General features: G+C 47.0%; 2 protein-coding genes across 8 annotated transcripts in view; one reads left to right on the top strand and one right to left on the bottom strand.

Moving 5' to 3' along the window:
- lpp (LIM domain containing preferred translocation partner in lipoma) overlaps nucleotides 1-22,260 on the top strand; it is a 467,959-nt gene that overhangs the window by 157,137 nt on the left and 288,562 nt on the right. For all 6 annotated transcript variants that reach the window (XR_013579645.1, XR_013579643.1, XR_013579644.1 and 3 more), the window contains exon 3: nucleotides 21,752-21,973. Coding sequence is in view for 1 of the 6 variants with exons in the window: in XM_078564419.1 (XP_078420545.1) it covers nucleotides 21,763-21,973 (211 nt within the window). In the remaining 5 variants the exon portion in view is untranslated. The remainder of the gene's footprint in view (nucleotides 1-21,751; nucleotides 21,974-22,260) is intronic.
- The window catches only part of LOC144694055 (B-cell lymphoma 6 protein homolog), a 396,731-nt gene that overhangs the window by 304,166 nt on the left and 70,305 nt on the right, over nucleotides 1-22,260 (bottom strand). The gene's annotated exons all lie outside the window — the stretch shown is intronic.

Here is a 22,260-nt window from a genome sequence, read left to right as displayed (position 1 = left end):
AGAAACATGATACCCTGAACAATCCAATTCAAAATGAGTTTTCTTAACTTCAGTTCCTTGTAGACTGCAGCTAAGGCTTAAATTCTGAAGGCATTTCACACTTGTTAAATCTTAGAATGCCTACCCTTACACACAGCCTTCGCTCCTTTATCCATATTTTCCCCATTGAATGCAAATTCCCATTGTTTCACTATGTCTTTGGACTTCACCTCTCATAATAAAAATCTCTCAAACACCAATTTGACCAGTAATCTTTGGGAAAAATAAACACACTGTTTCTGAACTTCTCCTGGCTAGGTGACATATTTCACCCTTCCTTTGAAAACAATCTAGTTTGGTTTATTTAACAATGCAAATGTCCTTTTACACCTTAAATTCTAAACATCTCCCATGTTTACCTACTTAACATTTCAAACCTTACTCATTTTCTAATACATCAAAGCCTTCAGACCAGCTGTCTTTAATCCAATTAAGTCTCGTGCGCACACACACACAGATATCACTATCTTACAGTAAATTCCAATAACATTATTATATCTTCCTGACACCCCCCAATTCTCTGACTCTATTAACTATATTATTTACATTATCCTACATCTCCCCCAAAGTCTTTGCCTTCATCCCTGGTTCACAGAAATAACCGTTGTGGTGAATTCACCAATCTCCCTGATCTTGTTCTCGGTTCCCTTGGAGGATGTATAGGGTTCAAGTTCTCCATGTTCTCTCTCGAACATGGTAGAGTAGTACGGGAATGATCAGAGACCATCAGCTCGCTGTTCAGGTTGTCTTCCTGATCTTCTGGGTAACTGGTCCATTCCATTGAAGGTCTCCTTTTTGTAGATACAAGTGCACTTCTGTTTATTCTCACTATCCCAGTTTCAGTCTCCACAAGATAAAATCGCAGATATAGTGTTTTATCCAAAACCTGGCCTGTGCAGTTTTGGTCACAAATCCATACTGATTCCGCTGTCTGGAGTTCTGATAAGTTATGTACTTTATGGCATTGATTATAGTTTCTGGTTTGATTTGCATGATACTCATCCTCCTTCTCCCTTACCCTCTCTATACCTGCTGCCTTGAGGCATGGCATAAGCATGTACAGAAGAACAGGAAGTTGAGTCCACAGTTCTCTTACCGTTAGAAGTTCGGATGGAGCCAGACCATTCTGGATTGGTGTGGAATGGTGGCTCAACAGTGCCAAGTTGATATTGTCATTTTTCTTCAACAAATCCTTCACCGCCCTTGTTCCTCGTTCAGCCTCCCCATTAGATTAGATTGAGCTAGTTGTGTGGACAAACCCATAGGTGTCTGCAAAATGCTTAAAACATTCATTGGTAAACACTGGGCCAATATCTGAAATTATGAGGTCTGGAATGCCACGTGTGGCAAAAATTTATTTTAGGAACATAATGACAGCTTCCGAGGTAGTACCATGTAGACGCTTATCCTCAATCCATCTGGAGTAATAGTCAACAACTATGAGGAATGTCTTCCCTTTGAGCTCAAAAGATCCATTCTGAGACATTCCCTTTGTCCAAGCGGAAATTATGATACCATCAGTGGTTCTCTTTGTTCCTGGCGATGGATTGCACAGATGCTGCAGTTTGACATCATCTCTTCTAATGATTTTGAGGTCCCTGGCACCAAACGGAATTTTATGCTCTGTAATATGCACTTTGTAATATGCAGGTGTTCCTGGAGTATTCTCTGAAGGATCTCAAACTTGAGAACCCTTGGAATGACCAATCTCTTATCACAAATCTGAAAGTCATCCATGGCACTGAGATGCCTTCAATGCTTGAAGTATTGCTTCAGGATGAGATTATTTGAAATGTATCCTAGCCATACACTTATGCAATATTTCCACATTTGAGCACATTCTTCATCTGCTTTTTGTGCCTTTTGAATGTCATTTAGCTTCTGTGTTGTTGCTGATAGAAATTTTATGGTCAGTGAAGTATAGGACTCCACATCTTCAACAAAATATATGTCCTTTTGTTCAGGCTTTTCACTAGGAAGCAGTGTGACACTGCATCCGCTGTAGTTTGTTGTTTTCCTTGGACATACTTGGTTGTAGGTAAGCTTAAAAATTCTTTCCTGAATTCTTTCAGTTTGTCTTGGTTTCCCAATGCGTCTGCTTTATAGATGGGTTGTCACTCCACGCAAGCTTTATCGCTTAATCGTGAACACTTTGGGTTTTGGATCATGTACAAAGTTTCTGTGACTTCTGTTCCTTTGTACTGAAGTTTATCAGTCACCTGTCCCTTGACCTTCAGCTGGATGCCTCCTGGACCATGGAGTTGTATGGTCAATGGCTTGAGGAAGTCTTGCTTTAGCCACTGTTCGTGTCTGAAGGAACTGAAACTTGTGCTCTAGTGCCTAATTTGAAGTTTGTTTTATGCCCATTGACCATAATGCCTGCGCACGACTAGTTCTCATTAGATCCTGTAATTTCTCCCAAGAATGGCACTTCATTGTCTTTTACATCTTCAGTTTCTTGAATGCTACTTGCAATAATTGGTTCCTCCTTAAATTTCTTGAGTTAGGAGCTTTTTTGTGCAGCATACAGCTTTAAAATGTCCTGTCCACTTACAGGAATGCGTTCTGCATTTTGGCAGGGCCACTCTTGGTGCTTGTGTAGCCTTTTCCCACCTCAGTGAGAATACTGAGTAATGGCGGCTACCGCGTTTTCTTTGCTCTTTCCCCATTTTTGAGTCGGTGTGCTACTACTTCTGTGTCCTACAAACTGTACTGGTTCAGTCATTTTTCTCCATGAAGTCTCCTTGTCACCTCGAATAAATACGCAATTTTGCCTTTTCACTTCTGCCTGCCTTGTTAACTGCTGTTAAACCCTCGCTGGGCCATAAAAAACCTGATAAAATCTCCTCTAAGAATTCTATAACTGTACGATCCTGAATTAATTCATATTTCAGGGTTCCATATTCACAATCCTCAGCTAATTGATTTAAATCATTAATGAAGGAATCTGTGCTCTCTTGTGGTTTTTGGGTACATCTATTGAGTTTCATAATTTCCGCGATTGTGTTCCTTTGAAGGCTGAGATATGTCTCAAAAGCTTTTATGATATATTTGTATGTCACCGTTTCTTCATTAATGCCCTGCCTGATCATTATGTCATCTGCACTACTGCCTGTAGCATAGAAAAGGGCACTGACCCTGTTCCTTGCTAGGCTTCTCTGCTAGTCCCGAAGCAGTTCTATACCTGCTAAACCTATGACGCCAGTTTTGCCACTTCTTGGCTTGATATGGGCCTTCCAAGTGTTCGAAGTACTCTGGTAAGGGTAAGATTTTCTCCATGGCTTTTCTTCACTTTAGCCTTTCTTTGAGTTCTGTTGATGTTTTTTGCATACTGTATTTTCTGCACAGTTGTTTTGCTTGCTGCTTTTTCATCACTGGGCTTTTTTCCTCCCTGTCTTTAGTCTTGGGATTTTTTACTTGGTGCTTTTCCGTCGTCTTTACTGCTGCCACCATCTGTTATCATTGTTTTTTTTTGTGGGTCTTAGCTTAGGTTGGTCTTGATTAGACTGATGATGATGTAGACAGTCTATTTCCATACTTAACATTAACCATTTACACTACAGATTGAATGAATTAAGGTTAAGTGTATACAGGTGGGGGGCATTCATTGGATAATTACTTATGCACATCTAAAGAGAATCTTAGGGACACTGGTGTTGGGTTGTAGAGTTAGGAGTGATACATTTGTAATGTTTCACTTCATGAATAAATCTAAACTGAGTAAATATTGACTTCAGGTCTCCTCCTTTGCCAGAAGCTTAACAGTAATTACCACCAAGTAATTAATAAAATTTTGATCCCCGAGAAACGAGATTCAACTTTTAGACGAGATGTGTGAAAATTACATTTTTTTAGGCCAAAAGTCATGAGATCGACTTTTACATGAGCATAGAAAGTAATTGGCCCCGCATTTTTGTCACACTTAACCAATTCCATCATCTCATCCCTTCCCTCCCATGCCATCCCATCCAATGCCAGCTCCATCTTATTCCTTCCACCTCTTCCATGGAAACAATCTCTCCAGCCAGGGTAGCTTAGTTATTGATCTCCCCTTACCTTCTGCTGTTTTCATTCTCTAGATCTAAGCCCTGTAGTCCTGCCACATCCAGTCGTGAATGGTGGTGGACAATTAAACAGCTGACTGGAGGAGGAGGCTCCAAAATGTTGGGGGAGCCCAGCATGTCAGTGCAAGGCTGAAACGTTTGCAACAATCTTCAGCCAGAAGTGCCGAGTGGATGATCCATCTTGGCCTCCTCATCACAGATGCCAGTCATCAGCCAATTTGATTCACTCCTTGTGATATCAAGAAATGGCTGACGGTATTGGATACTACAAAGGCTATCGGTCCTGACAATATTTGGCAATAGTACTGAAGACTTGTGCTCCAAAACTTGCCGCACCCCTAGCCAAGCTGTTCCAGTACAGCTACAACACAGGCATCTACCTGGCTATGTGGAAAATTGCCCAGGTATATCCTGTACACAAAAAGCAGGATAAATCCAACCTGGCCAATTACCGTCCCATCTATCATTAGTAAAGTGATGGAAGGGGTCACCAACAGTGCTATCAAGCAGCACTTACTCAGCAATAACGTGCTCACTGACGCCCAGTTAGGGTTCCGCCAGGGCCACTCAGCTCCTGATCTTATTACAGCCTTGGTTCAAACATGGACAAAACAGTTGAACTCCCAAGGTGAGGTGAGAGTGACTGCCCTTGACATCAAGGCCGCGTTTGACCGAGTGTAGCATCAAGGAGCCCTAGCAAACCTGGAGTCAATGGGAATCAGGGGGACAACTCTCCACTGGTTGGAGTCATACCCAGCACAAGGGAAGATGGTTGTGGTTGTTGGAGGTCAGTCATCTCAGTTCCAGGATATCACTGCAGGAGTTCCTCAGGGTAGTGTCCTCAGCCCAACCATCTTCAGCTGCTTCATCAATGACCTTCCTTCCATCATAAGATCGGAAGTGGGGATGTTCGTTGATGATTGCACAACGTTCAGTACCATTCACAACTCCTCAGATACTGAAGCAGTCTGTGCCCATATACAGCAAGACCTGGACAAGATTTAGTTTTGGGCTGATAAGTGGCATGTAACATTCACACATAAGTGCCAGGCAATTACCATCTCCAACAAGTGACAATCTAACCATTGCCCCATGACATTCAATGGCATTACCATCACTGAATCCTCTACCATCAACATCCTGGGGGTTACCATTAACCAGAAACTGAACTGGACTAGCCATATAAATACTGTGGTTACAAGAGCAGGTCAGAGGCTGGGAATTCTGTGGAGAGTAACTCACCTCCTGTCTCCCCAAAGCCTGTCCACCATCTATGAGGCACAAGTCAGGAGTGTGATGGAATACTCTCTACTTGCCTGGATGAGTGCAGCTCCAAAAATGCTCAAGAAGCTTGACACCATCCAGAACAAAGCAGACCGCTTGATTGGCACCCCATCCAACACCTTCAACATCCACTCATGCCACCACCGATGAACAGTAGCAGCAGTGTGTACCATCTACAAGATACACTGCAGGAATTCACCAAGGTTCCTTTGACAGCACCTTCCAAACACACAACCGCTACCACCTAGAAGGACAAGGGCAGCAGACACATGGGGACACCACCACCTGGAAGTTCCCCTCCAAGACACCATCCTGACTTAGAAATATATCGCCGTTCCTTCACTGTCGCTGGGTCAAAATCCTGGATCTCCCTCCCTAACAGCACTGTGGGTGTACCTACACCACATGGACTGCAGCGGTTCAAGAAGGCAGCTCACCACCACCTTCTCAAGGGCAACTAGGGATGGGCAATAAATGCTGGCCCAGCCAGCGATGGCCATTTTCCTGAAAGAAAGAAAAAACACACAGGTAAAACCCAACAAATAAAGTTACCAAAAGATGCATCCTTTAAACTGTCCAATTAAAACAGCCTGGACAGACAAAAACTGATTATGATTAGCATAGATAAAATGCAGCATCATCACAAGCTGCTATAGACTTCAAGAAGTAAAGGTTATGGGGAAGAAGTGACAGATGCAGAGACTTTGCAGCTGTTGTTTCTGCGACTCAAAGCCTTTTAAGGAGGGAAAGGCATTTGCGTTTTTTTGAATAGCATGACTGAAGGGAAACTATCTTCACATGTTGGATATCTGAAAAGGTCAGCGGCCAATGATTCACCTATGCACTGTATCAACCCCCACTTTGGTAGCAAGAACCCTCAGTAAACAAAACAAACACTGAGTGGCGTGAAAACATTTTTTGCAGCTTCGAAAATAATTTATTTCTTTGGCTGCGGCACTCGCAGATACGGTAAACAGTAAAAAATGAAGAAATAATTCAATCCCTTTCTCGAAAATCTAAAAATCCGCAGACCAGTCTTAATAAAACTGAAACCAAAGCAAGGTCCCTTTTACTTTTGTGGTTTGTGAAAGATGAATTTCACTCAGATCAAAACTAGTTAATTTAGAGATGTGAAGATTGTGTGGTTTCAGCAAAAAATCCCAACTCCAGTCATCTTGAGATATGCATAATACATGGTTGGGCCATTCTTTAATTACCTTTAATGTATAACATATTACAACAGGCCCTCTGCCTCAGTGAGGTCAACTCTCAGGCAATTCCGCAGATGAGTTCAGATATCTGTGACCATCTTACTCTATCCATTAATTCTGATTCTGATGAAGGATCATCAACCTGAAATGTTAACTCTATTTCTCAGCACAGATGCTGCCTGACCTGCTGAGTGTTTTCCACATTTGCTGTTGTTTTTCAGATTTCCAGCATTCACTGTGTGGTTCTTTCGTGTTACCCCATCCATTGTTACATAACAAGCGCCTGAAGTTAGATTTTCACAACTTTCACAATGCATCTAAACTTTGCATCAGTTGGATCACTTTTCCTCACAGCCTTTCGGTTTTGAATCAATTAGATGCCTCTTTATATCTTTGAAGAGGTCAACACAGTGCAATCAAATTCAACTTGTTCAACATTTTTTTGCACTACTTGCCTTGGTCAGAAAGGATTTTGTTCATGGTCCTTCCTATTTCTCGCCTACAATGCTTCCCCTCAGTGAGATCACCTGAAAACACAGTGTCATGTTCCACACGTACTCTGAGGAATCCCAGCCCTTCACCAACACCATCCCCTCTAAACCTTTCCACTGCCTCTGCTTTATCACACTGCTTGTCCAGTACTGTGTATGGACATGCAGATCTTTCCCCAAATTAACTCAATTAATTAAATAAACCTGGAATAAAAAGTGAGCCTCAGTAATGATGCCATGGTACCATTTTGTTGTAAAAACCCATCTGGCTCACTAATGTCCTTTACGGAAGGAAATCTGCCATCCTTACCTGGTCACTCCAGAGCCACAGCAATGTGGTTCACTTTTAACTGCCCTCTGAAATGGCCGAGCAAGACACTTAGTTGCACCAAACTGCTATGGAAATGTCAAATCAGAATGAAACCAGACAGACCACCCAGCATCGACCTAGGCACCTTACATGAGAAATGCATAGGGAAATCATGTTTGACAAACCTGTTAGAGTTTGTTGCGGATGTAACCACCAGAATAGATAAGGGGGAAGCAGTGGATGTGGTACATTTGGATTTTCAGGCAGCTTTTGATAAGGTTCCATACAGGAAGTTAGTAAACAAAATTAGAGGACGTGAGATTGGGGGTAATATACTGACATGGATTGAGAATTGGTTAACAGACAGAAAACAGAGTAGGGATTAATTGTTCATTCTCAAGATGGCAGGCTGTGACTAGTGGGGTATCGCAAGGATTGGCGCTTGGGCCCCAGCTATTTACAATCTATTTCAATGATTTGGATGTGAGGACCAGCTGTAATCTTTCCAAGTTTGCTGTTGACACAAAACTAGGTGGGAGTGGGAGTTGTTAGGAGGATACAAAGAGGTTTCAAGGGGATTTGAGCAGGCTAAGTGAGTGGACAAGTACATGGCAGATTGAATATGATAAGGACAAATGTGAAGTTATCCACTTTGGTAGGAAAAACAGAAAGTCAGAGTATTTCTTAAATGGTGAGAGTTTGGGAAGTGTTGATGTCCAAAGGGACCTGGGTGCCCTTGTTCATGAGTCACTAAAAGCCAACATGCAGGTGCAGCAAGCAATTAGGAAGGCAAATGGTATGCTGGCCTTTACTGCAAGAGGATTTAAGTACAGGAGTAAAGATGTCTTGCTGCAATTGCATAGAGCCCTGGTGAGACCGCTTTTGGAGTATTGTATACAGTTATGGTCTCCTTATCTAAGGAAGGATATATTTGGGGAGTGCAACAATGGTTCACCAGACTGATTCCTGGGATGGCAGGATTGTCCTATGAGGAGAGATTGAGGAACTGGGCCTATATTCTCTCGATTTTAGAAGAATGAGAGGTGATCTCATTGAAATATACAAAATTCTTCCAGAGCATGAGGGTAGGTACAGGAAAGATGTTTCCCTTGGTTGGTGGGCGAGGGGGTGGGGGGGTCTAGAACCAGGAGACATAGACACAGAATAAGGTCATCCAGGACTGAGACTCAGAGGGTGATGAATCTTTGGAATTCTCTACTTCAGACGGTTGTGGTAGCTCAATCATTGAGCATGTTCAATAAATTTCTAGATATTAATGACATCAAGGAATATAGGGATAGCGGGAAAAATGGCGTCGAGGTAGAAGATCAGTCATGATCTAGTTGAATGGCGGAGCAGGCCTGAGGGGCCGAATGGACTACCCCTGCTCCTGTTTCCTATGTTCCTATTTGCCGCTATCTATCCAGTTGACCTTGCAAAGCCCTCCTTGGCTAACGAGCTCAAGGATTGTTGATGGCAGAGACCCCGGACTGATTACTACTTTCGTGTCAGACCATTGTATTTCTTCAGGATTTCCAAAGACAGAGTGTGACTGCAGACTGTAGTGAACAGTCCTATGGGTTAACAGCCCCAGCACATAATCGGTGACATTGACTGGATTATGTACTGTGGGGTTGGTGGAGGTGGTGGTGATGGTGGGGGAGTTATTAAATGCATAGTTGTGGGGGAGAGGTTTATTAAATGTTCAGTGTGGGGTTTTGTTAAATGTTCAGTGTGTGTTGGGGTTTTGTTAAATGTTCAGTGTGTGTTGGGGTTTTGTTAAATGTTCAGTGTGTGTTGGGGTTTTGTTAAATGTTCAGTGTGTGTTGGGGTTTTGTTAAATGTTCAGTGCGGGACTTGTTTAATTGCCAACTTGTCACGTTGAACTCTGTAACTGAGTTAAGTTCAGTGCCTTATGTCTCAAATTTCTGGCAGAGACAGTTTGAGAGTGTTTGATTGTATTTCAGTCTGTGAGTCCTTGCTGGTTATCAGCTTTCTATTTATAATTGTCAGGAACCCAGTGAACTCACTTTCCATTTACACTTGGACCTGATATTTAGAGAAGGGAACTTTATCTGCAATGGTGATTAGAAAGTAGAATTTCAGTAACTGCTCTGCCTTTCCACTAGGTGGTCAGGAGCTGCCCAGCTCTTGTCAGCTGTATCCTTGGCAATCTCCAGTTCCTTAAATAAAACATTCCCTCTCTCGGAACCCAGTTCGCCTCGAAAATGTTCTCTTCCCTCATCTCCTGACAGCAAAAGTAAAGATACACAACATTGTCAAAGCCTTACCACGTCTCTCAGACATCCAAATCATTCCTCTCCCTCACTCCCTGACCCTCTGACAGTGCAGTGCTCCCTCAACACTCACTCCCTGACCCTCTGACAGTGCAGTGCTCCCTCAGCACTCACTCCCTGACCCTCTGACAGTGCACTGCTCCCTCAACACTCACTCCCTGACCCACTGACAGTGCAGGGCTCCCTCAGCACTCACTCCCTGACCCTCTGACAGTGCAGTGCTCCCTCAGCACTCACTCCCTGACCCGCTGACAGTGCAGTGCTCCCTCAGCAATCACTCCCTGACCCTCTGACAGTGCACTGCTCCCTCAGCACTCACTCCCTGACCCTCTGACAGTGCACTGCTCCCTCAGCACTCATTCCCTGACCCTCTGACAGTGCAGTGCTCCCTCAGCAATCACTCCCTGACCCTCTGACAGTGCAGTGCTCCCTCATCACTCACTCCCTGACCCTCTGACAGTGCAGTGCTCCCTCAACATTCACTCCCTGACCCTCTGACAGTGCAGTGCTCCCTCATCACTCACTCCCTGACCCTCTGACAGTGCACTGCTCCCTCAACATTCACTCCCTGACCCTCTGACAGTGCAGTGCTCCCTCAACATTCACTCCCTGACCCTCTGACAGTGCAGTGCTCCCTCAGCACTCACTCCCTGACCCTCTGACAGTGCAGTGCTCCCTCAGCACTCACTCCCTGACCCTCTGACAGTGCAGTGCTCCCTCAACATTCACTCCCTGACCCTCTGACAGTGCAGTGCTCCCTCAGCAATCACTCCCTGACCCTCTGACAGTGCAGTGCTCCCTCAACATTCACTCCCTGACCCTCTGACAGTGCAGTGCTCCCTCAGCACTCACTCCATGACCCTCTGACAGTGCAGTGCTCCCTCAGCACTCACTCCGTGACCCTCTGACAGTGCAGTGCTCCCTCAGCACTCACTCCCTGACCCTCTGACAGTGCAGCGCTCCCTCAACATTCACTCCCTGACCCTCTGACAGTGCAGTGCTCCCTCAGCAATCATTCCCTGACTCTCTGACAGTGCAGTGCTCCCTCAGCAATCACTCCGTGACCCTCTGACAGTGCAGTGCTCCCTCATCACTCACTCCCTGACCCTCTGACAGTGCAGTGCTCCCTCAACATTCACTCCGTGACCCTCTGACAGTGCAGTGCTCCCTCAACATTCACTCCCTGACCCTCTGACAGTGCAGTGCTCCCTCAGCACTCACTCCATGACCCTCTGACAGTGCAGTGCTCCCTCAGCACTCACTCCCTGACCCTCTGACAGTGCAGTGCTCCCTCAGCACTCACTCCCTGACCCTCTGACAGTGCAGTGCTCCCTCAGCAATCACTCCCTGACCCTCTGACAGTGCAGTGCTCCCTCAGCACTCACTCCCTGACCCTCTGACAGTGCAGTGCTCCCTCAACATTCACTCCCTGACCCTCTGTCAGTGCAGTGCTCCCTCAGCATTCACTCCGTGACCCTCTGTCAGTGCAGTGCTCCCTCAGCATTCACTCCCTGACCCTCTGTCAGTGCAGTGCTCCCTCAGCATTCACTCCCTGACCCTCTGTCAGTGCAGTGCTCCCTCAACATTTACTCCCTGACCCTCTGACAGTGCAATGCTCCCTCATCACTCACTCCCTGACCCTCTGACAGTGCAATGCTCCCTCAGCACTCACTCCCTGACTTTCTCACAGTGCACTGCTCCCTCAACATTCACTCCCTGACCCTCTGACAGTGCAGTGCTCCCTCAGCATTCACTCCCTGACCCTCTGACAGTGCACTGCTCCCTCAGCACTCACTCCCTGACCCTCTGACAGTGCAGTGCTCCCTCAGCACTCACTCCCTGACCCTCTGACAATGCAGTGCTCCCTCAGCGCTCACTCCCTGACCCTCTGACAGTGCAGTGCTCCCTCAACATTCACTCCCTGACCCTCTGACAGTGCAGTGCTCCCTCATCACTCACTCCCTGACCCTCTGACAGTGCAATGCTCCCTCAGCACTCACTCCCTGACTTTCTCACAGTGCACTGCTCCCTCAACATTCACTCCCTGACCCTCTGACAGTGCAGTGCTCCCTCAGCACTCACTCCCTGACCCTCTGACAGTGCACTGCTCCCTCAGCACTCACTCCCTGACCCTCTGACAGTGCAGTGCTCCCTGAGCACTCACTCCCTGACCCTCTGACAGTGCAGTGCTCCCTCAGCACTCACTCCCTGACCCTCTGACAGTGCAGTGCTCCCTCAACATTCACTCCCTGACCCTCTGACAGTGCAGTGCTCCCTCAGCACTCACTCTCACTATTGTACCCTGTTGGGCATTTGGTCGCTTATAGCAGGAGTGAGGACAAAGAGGCAGCTGTTTCCCCCAGTACCCCTGGGCTAGGCAGGGGCAATTAGGCCAGGATACCTGCAGCAATTAAAATCCAACAACAGTGCAACACTCTTCCTGAAAGAGCAGTGGAAACGGGTTTAATAATAACTTTCCAAAGAGAAATGTATAGATACTTTGAGGCAGAAAATCTTTAGAATGATGGCAAAAGGGAGGGTAATGGGACTAATTTGACAGCCAAGGGTCAATCAGGCACAGTGGGCTGAATGGTCTCCTACTGTTCTGTTTCATTCTTGAAGTTCTGCTGGTATATGTGAGGATAGGACTGGATGCACCCTGTGCTCAAATGGAGCCCTCGGCTTAGACATGAAGAGAAGCCCCTAGTGCAGAATGGGGCAGCCAGGGCTGTGTGAGCAGGAACTCCCCCCAGAGCAGACTCCGTGTCAATTTTGGAATTCCAGCTGATCTCCCCGGCCGATTATCCGGAGCTGCTTTGAAGATCTGTTATCAGGAAGTAAAAGTTACTGTCACACCCAAATACTTTAGCAGAGAGAATTTACTGACTGGCGAGTTATAAGATTTTGATGCGGGCTAGAAGAGAAACCTCGAGATTTTGTGAGATCAGTAGATGTTGTTCGGTAAACCTTTCAAGGGAAAAAGATCGAAGGTGGGTAAATGCAGCTGATGTAGTGATTGGTTATGATCGAGCTGAATGGTGGAACAGGCTTGAGGGTCTGAATGGCCACACCCTGTTCCTGTAACCTGACTGGGGCCTGCTCCAACCCTGATAAAGCAAAACTGGTGGGTCACAAAATGCATTGTGTTCACTCTGAACCTGGCTGGTTTGGTGGTCTCTTTGCTGATATTTAATATGTGCTGTTCCCTTCTCTGGCTGCAGACTGAAATATGGTCTGGGTGGGATGATGTGGATGTGGGAGACAGGAAACAGAAACCTGCTTTGTGGGGAAGGCATTATTGATTCCGAGTTTCGTTGGTGTGAAGTTTCTCTGGTGCAGGCTGATTTAAAATGGTTTAGAATTTTTCATATGTTAGAACAAGTCTAATGACCCACACTGACCCCCCCCTGCCAGTGACCCCTCTGTCCGGGTCCAACATGACCCGCACTGACCCCCCTGCCAGTGACCCCTCTGTCCGGGTCCAACATGACCCGCACTGACCCCCCCTGCCAGTGACCCCTCTGTCCAGGTCCAACATGACCCGCACTGACCCCCCCCTGTCAGTGACCCCTCTGTCCAGGTCCAACATGACCCACACTGACCCCCCCCTGCCAGGGACCCCTCTGTCCAGGTCCAACATGACCCACACTGACCCCCCCCCTGCCAGGGACCCCTCTGTCCAGGTCCAACATGACCCACACTGACCCCCCCCCTGCCAGGGACCCCTCTGTCCAGGTCCAACATGACCCACACTGACCCCCCCCTGCCAGGGACCCCTCTGTCCAGGTCCAACATGACCCACACTGACCCCCCCCCTGCCAGGGACCCCTCTGTCCAGGTCCAACATGACCCACACTGACCCCCCTACCCGTGTCCAGTATGAACCACACTGACCCCCCTACCCGTGTCCAGTATGAACCACACTGACCCCCCCACCCATGTCCAGTATGAACCACACTGACCCCCTTACCCGTGTCCAGTATGAACCACACTGACCCCCTTACCCGTGTCCAGTATGAACCACACTGACCCCCCTACCCATGTCCAGTATGAACCACACTGACCCCCCTACCCGTGTCCAGTATGAACCACACTGAGCCCCCTACCCATGTCCAGTATGAACCACACTGACCCCCCTACCCATGTCCAGTATGAACCACACTGACCTCCCTACCCATGTCCAGTATGAACCACATTGACCTCCCTACCCATGTCCAGTATGAACCACACTGACCCTGCTGCCCGGGTCCAGTATGAACCACACTGACCCCCTTACCCGTGTCCAGTATGAACCACACTGACCCCCCTACCCATGTCCAGTATGAACCACACTGACCCCCCTACCCGTGTCCAGTATGAACCACACTGACCCCCCTACCCATGTCCAGTATGAACCACACTGACCCCCCTACCCATGTCCAGTATGAACCACACTGACCTCCCTACCCATGTCCAGTATGAACCACACTGACCTCCCTACCCATGTCCAGTATGAACCACACTGACCTCCCTACCCATGTCCAGTATGAACCACACTGACCCTGCTGCCCGGGTCCAGTATGAACCACACTGACCCCCCTACCCGTGTCCAGTATGAACCACACTGACCCTGCTGCCCGGGTCCAGTGTGCAACACACTGAACCCACTGACCAAGTCCAGTATGGTCCTGCTCTTTCATAGGCCACACTATTCCCTTAACTGACTCACTTGCAAGATATGGACATCACTGGCAAGAGCCCATTATCACTCATCCATAGTTGCCCTGAGGTTTGATACAAATGGAGTGGCTCGGGTACTTTTTGCACCACTTCAGAGGTCAGTTAAGAACCAGCTGTGTTGGTGTGGAACTGGATTGACATGTAGATTCAGACTGGGTACTGAGAGCAGATTTCCTTCCCTATAGGGCAATACCGGACCAGTTGGGTTTTTAGAACAGCTTTACTGACACCAACATTTTATTTCCAAATTTTTATTTTCAATCTGTCATTGGTGGGATTTGAACTCATTCTTTGGTCCTATTGGTCTACATGTCTGGATGACTAGAATTGGAGCGTATACGCCAGTTTAGCTACGCATCAGTTTATTGAGAGCGATTCACATTCTTAGTTAATCCCAGTATTTTGCAACCTGTGAGTTACTTTTTGCACAATAGTCACTATAGCTAATGCAGCTTTCCTAGTTATAGTAAACAGCCAATGAGACCATAGAATAACCCACTGTACCAAAGGAGGCCATTCAACCCATCATACGTGTACCAGCTCTTTGGACGATCTGCTGTATTAACTGAACCCATCAGTATGTTTTCCTTGGTGGTTTGGTTTGTGAGGGGGCAGAATGAAGGCCAAAGCCTGTGCGAACACTGAGCTCTTCCTGATAATGCAGCCAAGGAACTAACCCTGGGGTAGAAAGTGCATCAAACTATCCGATACATGAAAGGAAATCACACAGGATGTTCCCTCACAAGTGCCTCATATAGCCCGTCACATTTCACAAGCTGGTACTCAGTGCTGGATTAGTGCTGTGAATACTAGGTTATCTGCAATATCTGATTGGATGAGCCCAATGACAGTCAAGATGCTTTGAAGAACCCTCAATGTCACAAAAAATCATCACAGGATTCCTGGTCCTGTTGAGACACCAGCAGCTCACCAGAGAAATGCATGTCTCACTGGCACTGGTGGTCAGAGAGTGTAAGCTTGGCTCGGTGGGTAGCACTTTCCAGTTGTAAGAAGCGTTTGTTTAACGATCTCCCCAGAGACTTGAGCCCATAAACCAAGAAAGCAGACGCCGTACAGTCAGGGAGTGCCGCACTGTCGGAGGGTCAGTACTGAGGGAGTGCCGCACTGTCGGAGGGTCAGTACTGAGGGAGCGCCGCACTGTCGGAGGGTCAGTACTGAGGGAGTGCCGCACTGTCGGAGGGTCAGTACTGAGGGAGTGCCGCACTGTTAGAGAGTCAGTACTGAGGGATTGCCACACTGTCGGAGGGTCAGTGCTGAGGGAGTGCCGAATTATCGGAGGGTCAGTACTGAGAGAGTGCCGCACTGTCAGAGGGTTAGTACTGAGGGAGTGCCGCACTGTCGGAGGGTCAGTACTGAGGGAGTGCTGCACTGTCGGAGAGTCAGTACTGAGGGAGTGCCGCACTGTTGGAGGGTCAGTCCTGAGGGAGTACCGCACTGTTGGAGGGTCAGTAATAAGGGAGTGCCGCACTGTCGGAGGGTCAGTATTGAGGGAGTGCCGCACTGTTGGAGGGTCAGTACTGAGGGAGTGCCGCAGTGTCGGAGGGTCACTGCTGAGGGAGTGCCACACTGTCGGAGGGTCTCTGCTGAGGGAGTGCCGCACTGTTGGAGGGTCACTGCTGAGAGAGTGCTGTACTGTCAGAGGGTCAGTAGTGAGGGAGTGCTGCACTGTCGGAGACTCAATACTGAGGGAGTGCTGCACTGTCGGAGGGTCAGTACTGAGGGAGTGCTGCACTGTCGGAGGGTCAGTACTGAGGGGCTGCTGCACTGGCAGAGGGGCACTGCTGAGGGAGCGCTGCACTGTCAGAGGGTCGGTACCTTCCCTGGGAGTGTTTGATGGCGACAGTGTAGAAGGAGCTTTACTCTGTATCTACCCCCGTGCTGCACCTGTCCTGGGACTGTTTGATGGGAACAGTGTAGAGGGAGCTTTACTCTGTATCTAACCCCGTGCTGTACCTGTCCTGGGAGTGTTTGATGGGGACAGTGTAGAGGGAGCTTTACTCTGTATCTACCCCCGTGCTGTACCTGTCTAGGGAAGGTTTGATGGAGACAGTGTAGAGGGAGCTTTACTCTGTATCTAACCCCGTGCTGTACCTGTCTAGGGAAGGTTTGATGGAGACAGTGCAGAGGGAGCTTTACTCTGTATCTAACCCCGTGCTGTCCCTGACCGTGAGCTGATGTAGACTTACATATGGGCTTTGAAAAAGCATCCAATAAAGTTCCACATGATAGGTTGTTTGCAAAAAGGAAAGCTCGTTGTATTGGATGTTACGTTGTGATATGGGTTGATGCTATTGAGTGTTCTTTTCTTCTTCCTCGAATGGAGGCCCAACAAGTCTCCATCCACCACCAGCCTCCTCCACCTGGCTGGGCTTGTTCTCAATCTGAACAATTTCTCCTTTAACTCCATTCACTTCCTCCAAATAAAAGGTGTTGCTATGGGTACCCACATGGGTCCCAATTATACCTGTCTTTTTGTGGGATATGTGGAGCATTTCTTGTTTCAGTCCTACTCAGGTCCGCTGCCACATTCTTTTTCTGGTGCATTGATGACTGTATCGATGCTGTATCCTGCTCCTGCCCTGGATTGGAAAACGGCAACATCTTTACTTCCAATTTCCACCTTTCTCTCAGTTTCACATAGTCCATCTCAACACTTCCCTTCCCTTCCTTGACTTCTCTGTCTCTATTTCTGGCTATCAACTAATATCCATTATAAGCCCACCAACTCTCACAGCTACCTCGACTACACTTTCTCACACAGTACACACTGTAAGGGTTCCGTTATAATCTCCCAGTTTTTCTGCCTCTATAGCATCTGTTCTGACGATGAAACCTTCCACAACAGTGCTTCTGATATGACTTCTTCTTTCCCCAACTGCAGATGCCTCCCCAAGGGGCAAATGTGACAGGGCCCTCCGCTCTGCCTGTCACAATTCCCACACTTCTTCTCTCAGCCCTTCCCCTCTGTCCCAGAACTAAGATAGGGTTCACCTTGTCCTCACTTTCCACCCCATCAGCCTCCATATTCATTGCATCATTTTCCACCATTTCCACCACCTCCAGCATGATGCCGCCACCAAACAGTTTCTCCTCACCTCCCCTTTCAGCATTCCAAAGGGACCGTTCCCTCTGTAATAGCCTGGTCCACTCCACAGTTACCCCCAGCACCCTGTCACCTTCCCACACCACCTTTCCATGCAAACGCAGGAGATGTGACATCTGCCCCTTTACTTCCTCTCTCCTCACTGTCCAAGTCCCAAGCACACCTTCCAGGTGAATCAGTGATTTATTTGTGCTTCTTTCAATCTAGCCGACTGTATTCGCTGCTCACAATGTGGTCTCCTCTACATTGGCGAGACTGAATGCAGACTGGGTCACCGCTTTGCGGAACACCGTCTGTTCAGTCAAAAAACATGACCCTGAGCTCCCAGTGACCTGTCATTTCAATTCTCCAACTTGCTTTCACGCTGACATCTCTGTCCTCGGTCTGTTGCACTGTTCCAGTGAAACTCAACATAAGTTTGAGAAGCAGCACCTCATCTTTCAGTTAGGCTCTTTACAGCCTTCAGGTCTCCACATTGAGTTCAACAATTTCACACCATGAGCTCTATCCCCCCATTTTGTTTCATTTTCTTATCTTTCCCCATCACCATTCCCTTTGGCCCTGGAAGACTAACTCTTCTCTCAATCAATTCCTCCTGTCTTCAACCCTTTCACAGGCCTCCCCTTGTCCTTGTCCCACCCATCCCTTTCTCAAATCCTATTACACCTCTAACTTTTCCCAGTTTTGATGAGAGGTCATTGACCTGAAACATTAATTCTGTATATCTCTCTACACAGGAACCTGCTGAGTATTCCCAGCATTTTCTGTTTTTATTCTAGAGTTTTATATTCTAGGATGCAGATGACACTTAGCATGATAAGCTGTCTGGATGACAGCATGTAGTTACAAGGGGCCATTGATAGATTCAGTGGGCAAAACTGTGCCAGATGGAGTTCAGTGTGGAGGAGATGTGAGGTCATCCACTTTGATTCTGAAAAAGCCAAATCAAATTGTACTCTTAATGTTTCGAGACTGGGACTGTGGAGAAGGGATTTAGGCGTTCAGGTAGATAGATCGCTAATGGCTGGTGCACAGAAAGGCTAATGGAGGCTGGCCTTTACCTCGAGGAGGTGGGAGTACAAAAGTGAGGAAGAGATGCTTCAGTTGTCCAGAGTCTCGGTCACACCCGATCTGAAGTAAATGCATTCAATCTGGACACTGCACAATGTATTGGCCTTGGAGCAGGCGCAGTATAGATTCACCAGAAGGATGCCAGGGTTAAATTGTGAGGCTGCACAGACTAGGCTTGTATTTCCCTGAGTTTGAAAGATTGAAGGATGGTTTCATTGAGGTGTTGTAGACAGGATGGATAAAGAGAAGCTATTTCCTTTGGTAGGAGAGTGTAGAACAAGGGGCAATGATCTCATGATTAGAGCCAGTGGTGAAATCAGGAAGTACTTCTTCACATCAAGGATAGTGAACATCTGGAATTCGCTCCCCCAAAAGACTGGGGATCAATTGGAATTTTCAAGAATGAGATGAATAAACTCTTCTTGTCTAAGGCAGGAATATAGATTAGAGTTGGGTAAATGTAGTTAAGGTACAAATCAACTATGATCTGATTTAATGAGAGAACAGGCTGGAGGGGCTGAATGGCCTCATCCTGTCCCTATGACAGTTTGGGGCGGAGAGAGTGGGCTAGATTTCATTTTTACATCTATGAGGGTATAAGTGAAATTGGGCAGAGAGTGATGAGGATTTTCTGATAACTGGGTTTCTGTGCAATCAGTGTTTTGTTTCCCAATGTTAACTCTTCCTCATTTTAATCAGCACAGAGGTATTGTTTTTTAAGTACCATAAGACTTCATCAATGACCAAAAGAAAAATCTGAAAATAAAACTCCTCATTTTCCAATCTTCCAAGAATTGTCATATGTGGAGCGCTATCAGTGGCACTCGGTCGTACTGCTGCTGAGTGTGTTTAACATTCCAACCAGGATCTGAAAAGAATTGGATATCAATCTGTTTTCAGCGTGTTTGTAGCTATAACATGTAGATTGAAGTGTAACCAGCTGTGAGCCCAGGTCAGCACCTGCACATGTTGGACCTAGTCATGAGTGAGCTGTGGTCAGCCTCCTGCTTGTTTCTGCTGTCTTAGTGCTGAAGTTGTGTGTCTGGATGAGCCATGATGATGTAACATGCTGCCTCAGATTTTACCCAGCAGATGGTTAAAAGCAGTGTTGCTAATGTGACGATCATTAGAGAATGCTCGTTTGAGTAAATCCTGTGAACACTGAGGAGGATTACAGTACCCGCCTTGATTTATTTTTGTGTAACAAATAACTTTATGCACGCTCTGTGATTGCAGCTGGGATTGTGAACAATTAGCACAAATCTGAAATGGAAAAGAGTTAAATGTGCCACATTCATCATTGCTGCTGCACTGGATCCCTTTCCCAAATGAGGGGAGAATCCGATAGGGTGAGAGTTTCCTCTTGTGAATTCCTTTCTGGTTGGCATTGTGAGGGAATTGGGACAATTGCCCCTTGATACTCTTTCGAGTTATCAACAGTCACAGATTGCAACTCTTTTCGAGTACAATCACAGTTCTTGGTTTCCGGGAGTGGGACATGAACCCACAACCCTCTGATTCAAAGGCGAGGGTGCTATGAACTGAGCCACAGCTGACACCTCATGTGGAACTTATTGCCCAAGTCCACTGGTCTTTTTGAGTGATGATCCAATTGCATTGACAGTGGTTTATTAGGTTAGGGCTAGACATTGGCCATTCCCTGAAGGACATTAATGATGCGGCTGGATATTTCTGACAATCCATCAGCTGTTATATTTTTTTTATGCTGCATTTGCTACATTTATGGAACAGAGTTTACTTTCTCCAGTGCGATTAGAACTCACACCACTGGGCTGTTGGAGAAGTTTCAAATCTACCTCAGTATCCCAGAAACTGCCTGCCTATCATCGTGTGCTTATAGTTGTATATACCTCTATTCCACTCATCTCCCTCCCACTTCTCCCTTTTTCCTCTCTCTCCATTCTCCCCTCTCCCCTCCCCTTCCCGCTCCCCTCCCCTTCCCTCTCCCTCTGTTTTCTCTCCCTCTCATCTCACCCTCTTCTCTCTCCCTCTCCCCTCTCCTTCCCCTTCCCTCTTCCCTCTCCCTCCCTCTCCCATCTCATCTTCTTCCCTCCCACCCTCTCCTCCCTCCCACTCCCCTTTCCCTCCCTCTCTTCTCTCCCTCCCTCTTCTCTCTCCCTCCCTCTCCTTCCCACCCCGCTCCCCTCTCCCTCCCACTCCATTCTCCATTCTTCCCTCTCCCCATGTCCCTCTGTTCCTGACCACATTTAGAGTTGTATCCCTTTTTTTGTGCCTCATTGCTCTTTCTACCAAGAGGAATCACTTCACACTTCCCCGCCCATCCCACCAACCCGTTCACAATACTTTCAACATGTAGATATCGGGACAAATCAACAAAAGAGGGCATCGAGAACCAAGCTGCCAGGTGTGAAAGTTACTAAAAGGGATTGAAAGGGTAAATCTGGAACATTACAGGGAGCTGAAGGTCAAAGTTGGGACTGGGAAGTTCTTCACACACCGGGAATGGGATTCTGGTTGAGGGGATGGTGGCAGAGTTCCTGGGATCATTTTAAAAGACAAAAAAGAAAGGCTTACATTTATATAGCACTTTTCATAATGACTGGACTTCAGTGACTGTCACAATGTGGGCAGCCAATATACACACAGCAAGATCCCAAAAACAGCAATGTGATAATGACCTGATAACCTGTTTGTGTAATGTTGATTGAGGGAAAAAATAATGGCCAGAGCACCAGGGATAACTCCCCTGTCCTTCTTTGAAATATTGCCATGGGATCTTTCACATCCACCCAAACAAGCAGGCGGGCCCTCGGTTTAACATCTTGTCCAAAAGACAGCACCTCTCTCAGTGCTGCACTGAAGTGTCAGTCTTGATTTTTGTGCTCAAGCCCTAGAGTGGGACTTGAACCCAGAATCTCATGACTCAAAGAATATTACCAACTGAGCCTAGCTGACACTCTAAGAAACATTGAGAGGCTCTGATAGGATGTGCTGAAGGGTTTATGGTGATGGATTAAGTAGAATGGACTGATCGATCTGACTTATCCATATCTAATAGTGATGTTGTTTGCATAGTTGGTGCATGGTGAGCTTTTCATTGAGATTCAGTGACCACCTCACAGTAAACACACTCTCTCATTTAACTCTTCTTTGCTTTAGGTTTATAAATCATGTCCAATCCAACTTGGCTCCCACCACGGCAGACCGATGACTCTGGGCATGTACCAGCCAGAGTAGAGACCATGGCATCAATCGCCACTCCCAGCATCTCTGTTTCCACTCAACAAACACCAAAGAAATTCGCACCTGTGGTGGCTCCAAAACCCAAGTTCAACCCCTACAAACAGAATGGGCAGCCCCTTGGACAGGTGGGGACTGAAGGTAAGTTCAGCAGAATTCAAACCTCGCTCTCTCTACTACAATAGTGCAAGTACAGTATACAACCCTGGTGTTGGTGGAGGGCAGATGTTAAATTTTTTAGTCATTCTTAGGATATAAGCATTACTGGGAAGACCATCATTTATTGCCCATCCCTAATTGCCCTTGAGAAGGTGGTGGTGAGTTGCCTTCTCGAACTTCTGCAGACCATGTGGTGTAGGTACACCCACAGTGCTGTTAGGGAGGGAGTTCCAGGATTTTGACTCAGTGACAGTGAAGGAACGGTGATA

The sequence above is a fragment of the Cetorhinus maximus genome, chromosome 19 (genome assembly GCF_964194155.1).
Source record: "Cetorhinus maximus chromosome 19, sCetMax3.hap1.1, whole genome shotgun sequence".
Lineage (NCBI taxonomy): Eukaryota > Metazoa > Chordata > Chondrichthyes > Lamniformes > Cetorhinidae > Cetorhinus > Cetorhinus maximus.
This window is presented reverse-complemented; position numbering and strand designations above follow the sequence as displayed.